This window comes from Lathamus discolor, chromosome 4 (assembly GCF_037157495.1).
Source record: "Lathamus discolor isolate bLatDis1 chromosome 4, bLatDis1.hap1, whole genome shotgun sequence".
In the NCBI taxonomy this organism is placed as follows: domain Eukaryota; kingdom Metazoa; phylum Chordata; class Aves; order Psittaciformes; family Psittacidae; genus Lathamus; species Lathamus discolor.
The window spans coordinates 84,846,960-84,859,388 of record NC_088887.1 but is presented as its reverse complement, the minus strand read 5'-3'; the positions used below and the strand labels follow the sequence as shown (position 1 = coordinate 84,859,388).

The following is a 12,429-nucleotide window of genomic DNA, read 5'->3' as shown; positions in this document are numbered from 1 at the left end:
AAGAACAAACAACTTATTGTGTGAAAGCACAACCCTCTTCAACTAAGTATGAAGCTGATGTTTCCAGTGTGCCACTGCCCTCCTTCAGTAGCTGGTCCTTTACTACACAGGCACAGAGTGAAGCTTCCTCACACACAGGGAAAGAAGCAGAGACAGACACACACAGAGCTCCATTTTAAAGTACTTGGGCAACTCAGATTATATAGTAATGCAAAATACTTTTATATAATCCCAGGACATTTTTGTATATACTGTTGAGTGCTATTTTATTTGTTCCAGCTTAGCCACAGATGCACAAACACTGTGAAAGGAGAATGTCTACTCTCTATGACGGCTTTAAAAAATCAGAAAAGCAAGTAAAATAAAATCCGTTTCTTAAGCAAACATTCAATTAAAAAAAAAATACTATATGTTTATAAAAAAGATTTTTTAACAAAGGTTTAATTTAAAAAGGTTAATAGCTGTATTCCAGAAGGTTTGAGTCATCCACAGTAATAATTAGGGGGCTTGTTCCATACAAAATGCTTTATTTAACCTTCATGCCTCCATTCAGATAATTATACAAATGCATACATTTAAAGGTTTAAACTCTATTTCAATTCACAGCTCAATTCATAGGAAAGTTGAATACAGAAAAGCAATGCACCAACAAAATATGTCTGAGACACCATTAAAAACAATAACACTTGTTCATTTAAATCTTTGAGAATAGAGTGGAATAATCATCCTCTGACAGAATTTCATTAGGGGACTCCCTTTACATTATCATAGGGCAAAAAAATCACCATTTTACAGTAAGAGGAAAAAAAGCTCTGAGTATATTTACAATACATACACTATACATAAATACAAGAACAACACTTACATAATATTAATAAACTCATAACATAGGTGTTGCCTAAACACTACATAGTATATAAATGCAGACAAAACTATTGGGAAATTAGATCTTCAGATGTTTATTTTTATTTTTGAAAAAAAGTAATTCTTGCATTTAAAAGCTTTTGAAAAGAAGGCAAAAGAAAGACTTAAGAAACTAAAATGTTTGCTTGCTAGCACTGGTATTTTTATTCCTTTTAAGTGTAGGACCTCTATTGACACTATTATCTCTATGGGGTTACCGATAATGACCCACCCTTTTGCTTCTTATCTAGGGAAAAGATTGAGGTGCCCTACATACTAATTCCACTGCTGTGAAGCTTCAGTCCCAAATTAATCACTTTGTAAACCAAGGGATGTTTTTGTATTTTTACACAGGAGGATCAAATGAACACTCATTGGTACATAAAACGATTAACGACCTGATTAGAAGGAACAATCTGGGGCCAAATGTAACCCCATCCTTAGGATTTCATTCAACTAATGCCATAGGGGAATTTGCTTCTTCCATAAGTGACTTGGCCAAGAATGGTATTTTTCAGTTTTATTGTTTCTTCCTAAACACAGCTGAAAGAACTTTCCAATTTAATGGTAATTTTGACCCCACATGTTGATAGCAGCGTCCAAATCACTTCAAGTGCATGAATGCGTGTGTCTGTGTGTGTGGGTTGGAGGTCTTAAGGCTGATGGTGCATGAAACTGAAGTAATTCATTACTATCTCTGTGTATATCCTATTGCAAGGGCAAATGGGAGATGTAACCTTTTAGGGACAAACAGCAGGTCAAGAGAGCATATTGTGTAGGTGTTCTGTGCATAACTTATATTACCAACAAAGCAATGTATAGAACAATAAGGAAAGAAATTAACTATGGGGATTTTTAAATGAAAAATAAGATGCAAATGTAGCAGTGAAAAAAGAGTTTGAAACCAGAAATGACAATATGAACTCTGAATTGTGGAAAAGATTAGTTCAGCCGTGTGGATTATGGCTCAAGTTGTCTTTCCAAAGAAGCTCTTTACACCTAGAAAGGCAGGGACAGGGAAAAAAAACATATCTGAACCTATGTCTGTATTTCATGGTTCATGCTTATGACAAGCCATCAAAGCCATCATCTGTGGTCCCCTACCAGTCACTGGTATTTTATAAATGCAAAGATCACAACATGGAGCAAGGTTTAGCAAATTAACTTATGAACCACCATTCACCTCTTCTTTTATAACTGGCAGCATCTTGGCTCCTGAAACTTTTGAGACTGAACTGGGGAAGCTGTTGCAGGTCACATACATATAGACAATAGAACCTCAAATAATTATTCTATTCCTATTTTCCTAATAGCTAAAATTCACATGCCCAGTTTTGCTTGTCTGAAGGACCGAACAATTGTGTACTAAATAATCTAAAAATTACTACATGGGCAATTCCATTTATTTTGCACTTTAAAATCAGTAAGCACAAGCTACTATAGAAGTTTGCTGGCAAATCAGTAAAACTGACAGAAAAAAACAACTCTGTTTTTCAGAATGAAAAAAAAAAAAACCCTGTCTCATTTTGGGACAGTGAAGACAAGGTGCTCCTTCCTATGCAACTAACACCCGTAATGTTGCAGTCAGCCAAACCTCCCAACACTGCAAGTTTCTAAGGTTGTCTCCTTGTAGTGTTGTTGCTCCAGAACAAAGAACCAAACCCTCCTCTCCAACAACGGCTCAGGTTCTAGGTAAGAAACTATGGTTTCCTTTTTCCCTCTGATGACACATTCCCTGGTGCCCTCCTAAAATCTCCAGCATGAACCGTGTTCTTTTACGTGCTTAATACCTGGAGATTAAGCTCAGGATGACAGAGTAAGTACATGCATGTTCTGATGGGATTATTTCCACTGATGGCTAACATTTAAAACTAAGCTGCTACTAAACTAGCGGTCTTGTCACAGGATGAACCAAGGTGCATAAATGTCTAATTTTCACATGTGAGCCTATGTGCTTTTTTAGTTCACCTGCACTTTCTTTTGTATATGAGCATTATTGCGCACATCCAATCCTGCCCCCATGAATACAGCCCTAACAACCATCCCGCTCCAGCAGCAACCCACCAATGGCAGCAAAAGTCTAGGCAAAATGTGGAATATTTTCAAATACAAAGTTCTGCCTGGATAAATACCAGGTACAAATTTAAAGGATGGAAAGCAGTCTTCCTTGGCAAAGGTATTAGGACTAACAGTTACATTTTGATCTCCAATAAATTCATTTTTAGAAACAGAAGAAGCATGAGGGATGGCATTACACTGCTATTTTAAGAATCCATTAGCAGCAGTTAATATTTTTTATTTTTACAGAAACTTACCAGATTTAAAAAAAAACAACACATAATTGAGAAAAAAAGATTAGAAGAGTCACAGCTGGCCATTTTCTTGTAAGATCAATTAGTCTATTGATGCAAACGTCTAGGCCATTTGAAATAATAAACTTCCTTACTCCATTTTAGGAACAGCGATTTATTGTTTGCTATTCAAATAGTTTCTAGACTGGCAGTCCCCAATTTTTCATGCATTTGTCCCCCCCAAAAGTGATATATTTTGTCCACTCCTGAAGTTAATCAATTCTAAGATGATATTAAATACCATGAGCACTACGTGACAAATAGAAAAGAGACATGAGGTGAACTCAGCATTTCCAGAGTTCAATGCAGAGGATTATGCAAGGGAATCCCCATTCTACCATATACCCTAAAAAAGCTCCACTGGGCTTATTGCTGGTTTTTGGATTATTTCACTAGAGAATACCCTGGATACATGGGCACATCAGACATACATTAGGGGAAAAAACCACCAAAACACTGCTTGACAATGACCTCCATTCACACCTACTGAAAATTGATATGGATATGAGTCACTTGTAAACTAAGATTCATTTTCTTCTTACAAGTATATGACAGATGTTATCTGAGAAAATAACTAAAACCTCTAACACAACATCTCAACATGTGAAAATACAAATGGCACTTTGTGTTTCTGTGCTGCATTATTGTTCACTAAGTAAAATTTAATTTTCACCTTACTGTTAACAGAATCCTGCAAGTTATTGCTGTGTAAAAGTATAGGAACATCCCATCAGTTTTAATTACAGGCACTTTCAGTTTCTGTTTCACCTTTTAAAATAGATTTTAGGCTATCCTGCTGAAGTGTATGTGCATTTTAAACGTCACAACTGTCCTGCTACAACTGATTTGGTTGACATGTTACTGCACCTAGAAGACTAAACTCCCCTGGAATCGGCAAAGAGCAGCTGTCCATTTCAGCTCTGCAACCTTTATTCAAGGTGCACTGTAGTCAGGGGAAATATAAGAAGAAATGAAGTCAAATGAGAGTTTGCTGTTACTGTATCTGCAATTCACCATAAAATGCCAGAAGGAAAAAAAACCCAAAAAACAATACAACACAAAAACCCCCAAACCTTTCATATGGTTTCATCCTGATTAAGTGTTTCTTTTCTTATTCAGTCAAAGACATTCTGAGTGCTGACTTATTTGACACTGAAGGACTCAGTATGACTCTGCTATAGCACATGCTATCTGCGAAACAGCAAAGAAGTGGCCACTCCATTTTGCAGAGAAAACATGCTCTGACAAAACTGAACAATTTACTTCTTACATTTTCTGTTTAAGCTTTGCTAGGCATTTTCTAACCAGTTTTCCTGATGAAAATGAAAGGATTTTTAAAAATGTACTTCATTTAACCTATTTACATCCCAGGTAAAATTGTGAGCTCGAAAATACGTTTCCACTATCACATATATTACAGAATATGTAGACTGTTACAAGTGTAGTAAAATACTTTTTTGATTTCTAAAGATGCAGTATCCTTACAGCTACATTTTTGTACTAAAACCTGATTTACTGCAGAAATTGATCAGAATTGAAGCCTTTTCACAGTACCAACGAGCATGACTGCAGAAACATACATTAAAGAGCAACTGTTATGCTATAGAAGAACTGTGAAAATACAACTATCTTTAAATTCCTGTGTGCACTTCTCCAGTTACAAATCACAGGCAAAGACATAATACAACAACATGAGCTGGTTTCTTAAGAAGGTAGCAATTTCTTTTATAGTGCTTATTTCCAATTTGAACTTTTCTGATTAATTTTTTAAAATAAACTTGTTTTTTTACCTGCACATGGGTGGAGGCACATGGAAGAGCTGAAGTTCATATGCACAAGGGCATGCAGGATGCATGCAGGAGTAGGGCAGATTTACTGAACCATCCTAAGACTTGTCTGTTGTGGATGATGCAGTTTCACACACTGACCTTTCCAAAGCTCAAACTAAAAAATAAGTGGGATATAAATAATGAAACTTACTCCGATTTTGAGGTACCCACCTTCAATAAAGGAGAAACAGATTTTTTCCATTAAACAGCATTTATTATCAGAAGATAAATTTATAAATGGCAACTAGAATACATTTTCAATGTGGCTAATGGAAAATGAGACTTATGATCACTGTCATTCCAATTATTAAAGGGGAGAAAGGTTGTCCAGCTATTTGTCCATGCTCTGCACTGTGAGTTTACCCCAAAATCAATGCCACTTATGTAATTTTCAACACTGTTAATTTTATTATACATTACTCCAGCAAATAATCATATACATAAGCAGTCTAAATCTATTTAATTAACTGTGTAAGCATGACAGAGAATAAGGAATACTGCATCTTCATCTTCATGTATGAACTGCTGTTGCTATGAGCCAATTTTACAGTGCTGAATAAAACAGGTGCTCAAAAAATAATGACAACTTAAAATTCAAAACCTGCTTGTTCCTTACATTTTCCTAGAATGATGGCTTCTGAGATTTCCTGACAGACCGTTGAATTATCAAATGGTTTGGGTTTGAAGTGATCTTACAGATCATTTCGTTCCAACCCCGTTATGGGCAGGGACACCTCCCACTAGAGCAGGTTGCTCAAAGCCCCATCCAACCTGGCCTTGAACACTGCCAGGGATGCAACAGACACAGCTTCTCTGGGCAACCTGTGCCAGTTGAAAATAGGCATTTTGAAAACATACAAAATCTGACACTTTGTGACACAGTTTCTCTTTTAAGCTGTAATGGGCACGGTGGATGTTTCCCATCCTTACACTCAAAAGCATAAACGTCTGTCCTTCTGAAAGAACGGGACTCTCTATATTTGTCTCTCACAAATGCTCAGTTAAGACAGGCCTACTATGTCGTGTCAAGATGAAATCTGGTATTTCTGCATCCTACATATGACGCAAGCCTTCACGGTTATGAAATGCCATGGACCTAAAGTGAGGTACCAGGATTTTTGAGAAAACTACCCTTGAGCAATTGCCCTTGCTCTTTGCACAAGCACAACAGTTTGGCAGGTCTGAACCACAGCCACTGAGAGAAGGACACCCTGAGAATCTGCAGGACATCAGATCCACATCCAAACACCCCTCTCCTACAGAGTAAACTTCTCTTAAAATACTTCTGAAGGGGAAAACAAACCAGAAGGCAACCTTGCAGAGTATTTGGGCTCAAAGCCTGTGGGTGCTGGTATGAATGAGAAACTCACTAAGAACCAAACTGCGTACTTGCAACCCATTTGTGGACTACTGCTGGTTGTGTAAGTTGTCTAGATGTAACAGCAGCACAAAAGCCCTTACATGTGTGCTGGAAAGGTTGAGGATATACTTTCTGCCTGTGAAAGAAAGAAAATTTAGTGTACACTACTTTACCTTTTGGCTTCATTCTATTACCACTGATGCACTTTGTAACTGTGTCCCTTGGTGCCGGTGCTGCTCTAATCCTGCATCACTTTGGAGTTCCTTGAACAACACCAGACCCTCTTTCTGTTGCAGTGCTTCCTATGCATAAAGTAATGGACAACCAGCTGAAAAACAAGGGATTCACACACACCAACCTCAGCCATGGGAAAAGAGCCTCCCCAGTGTCTGTGATACATATACTTCTCCTCGGGGCAGTTTGGAGCCAAACGCCGAAATAAATTTAAGGCCTCATAATTTCTCTCAGAGATTTTCCTCTCTTCATTGACTACAGGGGAAACCTAAAGAGGCAACTTGTCTCTCCCAGCTGTGAATCCTCCTTTTGTGAATAACATCAGAGATGGTCTCTCTCACAGCTCTGCTTGTATGCTAACAGAATGGCTGTATGAGTTTCTGGTCACATAAACTTCATTTTCTATGTGAGAAAATAAATCACAGATTCTGAAAGGAATTCTGTATGCCATTGGTTCTTCTACTGAATTACTGCTATTCAAGTTATTAGTTGGTAAAATGTTCTTGGGCAGGAAAATAGTTTTATCAAGTGACTTTTACCTGACCTGACTTCTTTCCCTAAATGGTGAAAATGACAGATCCATTTAAGGGGACGATATAAACGTACATAAAACACAGACCTCAGACGTAATCCATGAACCATCTCACGCACAACACTGACAGCTAGATTTTTTTAAACCAACAACAGTAATGCTGCTGGTAAAGACCCAGGTCTGCAGCCCCACAATGCCTCACGGCATAATCCAGAAGCCCTGATCCAACACAGGCTTTTTATGCTTTTCATGGACAGTTAGTGCCTCTGCTTTGTTCCTGATTTGGAGCCAGATACTAAAGCGTTGCCGAATTCGATGGAATTTGATTACCAACCCAGTCAATGGGAACTGATAAGACACATTTTTCCCCACAATTGCTCTGAATAACTTGTCTTGGGTTTCTCTGCTGACCACTCGGCGGGGAGGGAGCCTGAGCTAGAACAGTATTGGAGTTCTTTCAGAGAGCTGATAATCTACCCAGTACTGGGGAATATTAAGAACGTACTTAAAGACAACCAAACTCTGGGTCCTGTGAATGCTGTTATAAAGTATTATCCCAGTCATATTAATCCTCAGTTAACTATAATTGCTTTCAGTATCTGCATGGGTACTCTGTGCTTAAAGATTACCTCGATTTCAGAATCCCCCCAACATTACAACAGGTACTTTAGGAATCAGAAATTAACTCAGACTGGTCAAACATTTAAAAATGAACAAGTAGCATCACAACTTTAATCTGTGCAATTCCTGGAACCAAATATTCATAATTAAATGAATTTCAAAAGACCTTTATGTATACATCTTCCAGCTCTAAACTATAAAAATCTCAACACTTAAAAAATCTTGCCAAGCCTCCTCTTTGTCAAATTCAGCTGAATAGGCAGATCCTTGTGAGGAAAGAAAACAGAAAAACAGCATTTTGTTTGCATGAACAACTGATGACTTAGAGTTACTCTCTTTCCTACACAATTCAATTAATACAAATTGGTTCTCAATTATAGAGCTGTATGGGAATGATCACGAATTTCCTTTTATTTAATCTGAAAAGGCTTGGATTGAAAATCCCAGCAGAGGCAGCCACTGGTACCCATATAAAGGACCATTTATATCATACCAGACAGCTGGCAAAATCTTGTTATTCCCTAACTCCCAGTGAGAACCTAATGTCTTGCAGAGCACCACTGCAGAAACATTTCTCCTTCCTACTTATGGTTCATCCTCTGAGTCCTGAATAATCTTTATCTTTCTTGCTTTCCAGACACAAATATTATGTTGAAGGAAATGAATGTACTTAATTGTGGTACTAGCAGGTCTGTGAAACCATCGGAAAGATTAACTTAAACGAGCTTACGTGCTATTTCTGCATACCCCCTGTTTCTGTTGGTGTGGAGTAAATTATTATCTTGAGAGCTATTTTACTCATTATTGCTTCTTCTCTGCAAGAGATGCAGCCGTTTCTTCTCTGTTTTGTTTTGTTGGTACATTCAATTCCATTTCATGAATGGCTACACCACTAACCTTGTTACCAGTGAGTGTAAGATATTACTATCTCCTTGTGTTCAAATAATGGTCGTGGGGAAGAGAATGCCTGCATGAAAGAAAACTGCATGTTGAGAATGGAGTAGTAGTTTTTAGATGTGCTCTTTCTACACAAATCAGAAACGATTCTAAACAAGTCCGTGGTAAAATATAGATACTTAATATTGTACTTTCAGCAGAGATGCTGCTGCCCCTTGTTTATTTTACAGACTTCAATAACAACAACAACAAAAGAAAAGAAAGGAAAAAAAAGGTAAAAGAAAAAGGTTAAATGGCTGGTGTCCTCTAGGGCATAATGACAACTGCAGTACAATACTGAAATGCCACCATCATTATTGTGAAAGTCTGCACAAGTGACCCTTCAGCCCTGACAGTGGGACCTCTCCAACAGAATCTTCTTGCCTACTCACATTCAGCTTGTCTGTAGCACAGCTCAGGCGTAATGTTGACCACCAGCCAGATGGCATTCAAAATAAGGGGAAAAGATGGGATAATAAAAGTCTAGCGGTCTTGCTTTCATCTTCATCATCATCGTCAATTTGTGGTGTCTAATCCTCCAATCAGCAGTGATTTTTCAGGAACAGAATGTCTGACAGCTGAGAAACCATACAAGCTATAAACACCTTTTTGTCAAAGGATGCAGCATGTAAAATAATGCCCATTCCCATAGCATTTCGGCTGCTATTTCCCAGGTGATTGTGATGACACTTTCAGGGGGTAGCCATGCTGAGGGGCAGGCGGGGCTAACTTCAGACGGTGAGGAGAAGAGTGGCACTTCTTTTCCTGCCTTTTTTTAATAATTTCTGTTACTATGCTATGTTACGGACATCAGGGGAAGCCCTGCCTGTTAACACTGTAGAGGGGGATTCAGCCCTGCTGAATTCACTCCAGGTAGTTAAGAGACCCAGCTCTTAAACTCGGCTGGAACAGGTAGCGTTTCTCAAACCAGCATGTGCCTACGGCGGTGGAGCGCCAAGTGATCTGAGCGGGAAAAGCTGCGGTCACAGTCTGCACACTTGAATGGCTTCACTCCTGTGTGCTTGCGGTAATGCCTCGTCAGTTCGTCGGAGCGAGCAAACTTCCAGGTGCAGCCTTCCCAGGTACATTTGTAGGGTTTTTCTCCTGGGAAGAGACAAAAGAAAGAGGGGAGGGGGAGGAAAACAGGTGGTGACTTCCCCTTGTTGCTCTTAATCCCTGCAGCCCCCTCTGCATGCTTCCCATGAACACCCACTGCCTAGGGGTTGCTTCAGGCCAAATTACACAATTACAAGGTACCAAATCTGCTGAATATAAGGAAAGGGCCTTGACATTTATCATTCCTGTGGCATTCACATGACTAAGAAAATCAACAGGATTAAGGCAACAATATAGATCCTACCTTGCAGGGGTGATGTGGGGATTAACATCAGGACAAAGGGATGTATAATTATTCTCATGATTACCATACAAGTTTGCTATCCCCACCTTGTTAGGCTACACTTTCTCCCAAAATGTCCAGATTACCCGATATTTCAGCAACTTAACACAGGCTGCCACAGACTTCCAATTATTTGTATGAAGTTTACGAAGGTTTCTGATTGTATGTGTAAACAACACTGCAGCACATTTCTTACTAAGCTGGTAAAAATGAACTACGATTTCCCAGTTAAACATAAAAATTCAATCTGTAAAATGTCCTCTATTTATTGCATTGATTTTCAGTAAAATTAATTTTGCATGTGAGATGTTTCCAGGAAGAGCGCACAATTTTCAAATGCAGTCAGCCATGAGACTTGCACAACACTGTTCATAAATACCCATTTACATCAATGTGATCAGACTTGGGTTAAGCGTAGATTTTTTGGAAAATTCCACCCCCTGCTTTTTATTTAAAGGTAACCTTGATGCATGCCCCACATTCTGTGTTGTATCATGTCAGAGGAGAAGATTAATACAGAAAAACTGTATTTGGTGCTTTCAGAAAGCAAACTGTTATAAAACCCCCATTTTGGCCATGTTTGTAGGCTTTACTTATTTGTGATTTCTGTTACCATCCTTCAATGTCTGCATGCTAAATGCTCTTGGCAGTTACCTTGATCCCACAGTTGAGCATACATCAAAAATGAGGAAACCGTGTGAGGTCCGTACATATCTTCTTCTAGTGTGTTAAAAATGGCTTTTTACCTCCCCTTCTGAAACCAGCTAATCACAACCAGGACAACAAAACAGCATCTCTGCAACAACTGTTTCCTTCATCAGGCACAATCATTCCTCAGTTATTTATTATCTCTCATGAATCACGAGCAGCTTGCAAGAAACTACTTCAATTACATGAACCAGTGATGCAACACTTGCTTTGCTGTAGGCAGCACCTCCCTCCGTGTGTCTCTTCAGAAGTCAATAAACGTTTTGCTGAGAGCCCTCAGTTTCAAAAGAAAATTCCCGACTAAGAGTATCATCACGAAGTTCAAACAGCTCTGAAAAGTACAGCTAAAATGGCCACGGGTGCCTCTGTAAGGAAATCGGATGCTGTATAGGCATGTCAGCAGGTTTGTCAGCAACATTTGAGCTCCTTGGGTTGGTACCTTCTGTGCACCATCTGGGCTGTGCTGCAGTTTTGATGTCAGATGGGGGCGAGAAACAGTTGCTGCAAGTTGAACCCAGCTATCTAGGCTCTGAGGTGACCAGAGCCCATAGCTGTACCAGCAGCAGCTCGGCCCAGATAACTTTATAGTACATGTCCAAGCACAAAGCACCAAGTAGTGTTCATTGCCCCTGGGTGGCCACAGTGCTGGGTGCCTGGAATCTGGCAGCTGCTGTGAGCTGGACAGGCATGAGATATTTGGCAGATGGCAGGTTGCATGCTCTTGCCAATGACGCAGCGCTACAAAATGTGCTCAGAGTCACCACCAAACTGCCTTACATACATCTCCTTGCCACAAACAGTTGGTGCGGGGCACTGTACAAATATAGCAGTACCTCCATCCAATTTGGCAGGTCTATCCTAACGGTCTCATCACACCACATCAACCAAGTGGAACGTCCATCCTCAATGTACTTTTAAACTCTTTTTGCTTAAACTCCATGCTAGTGCCCCGGTTGGTTTCTTTGATCACAGAGACTTCCAGAGCAGAGCATGGGGATATTTCTTAACCTCTGGACTGTCGTTTAAAAGCATCTGAAATTCTAAGTCTCTTCTACCACACAGAATCATAGAATCATGGATTCGTTCAGGTTGGAAAAGACCAACTGTTAACCCAGCACTGTCAAGTCGACCACTAAACCCTAAGTACCACATCTACAAGTCTTTTAAATCCCTCCAGGGATGGGAACTCAACCACTTCCCTGGGAAGCCTGTTCCAATGCCTGACAACCCTTTTGGGGAAGAAATTTTTCCTAATATCCAATCTAAACCTCTGCTGCTGCAATTTCAGGCCATTTCTTCTTGTCTTATCTCCTCTTCCATGGGAGAAGAGACAGACCCCACCTCACTACAGCCTCCTTTCAGGTAGCTGTAGAGTGCAATAAGGTCCCCCCTGAGCTTCTCCAGACTAAACACCCCCAGCTCCCTCAGCGATTCCTCATCAGACCTATTCTCCAGACCCTTCACCAGCTTTGCTGACCTCCTCTGGACCCACTCCAGCACCTCAATGTCTCTCTTGTAGTGAGGAGCCCAGAACTGAACACAGGATTCGAGGCGCA

At 39.6% G+C, this 12,429-nt stretch overlaps 1 protein-coding gene across 8 annotated transcripts in view; it reads right to left on the bottom strand.

The window, feature by feature from the left end:
- Positions 1-393: 393 nt before the first annotated feature.
- Positions 394-12,429, bottom strand: part of KLF12 (KLF transcription factor 12) — a 253,362-nt gene continuing 241,326 nt past the window's right edge. For 7 of the 8 annotated variants that reach the window (XM_065678112.1, XM_065678111.1, XM_065678116.1 and 4 more), the window contains one exon: positions 394-9,870. In XM_065678112.1, the coding sequence (XP_065534184.1) occupies positions 9,689-9,870 (182 nt within the window). In that variant the 3' untranslated portion in view covers positions 394-9,688. The remainder of the gene's footprint in view (positions 9,871-12,429) is intronic. The other variant, XM_065678118.1, reaches the window with a different exon arrangement.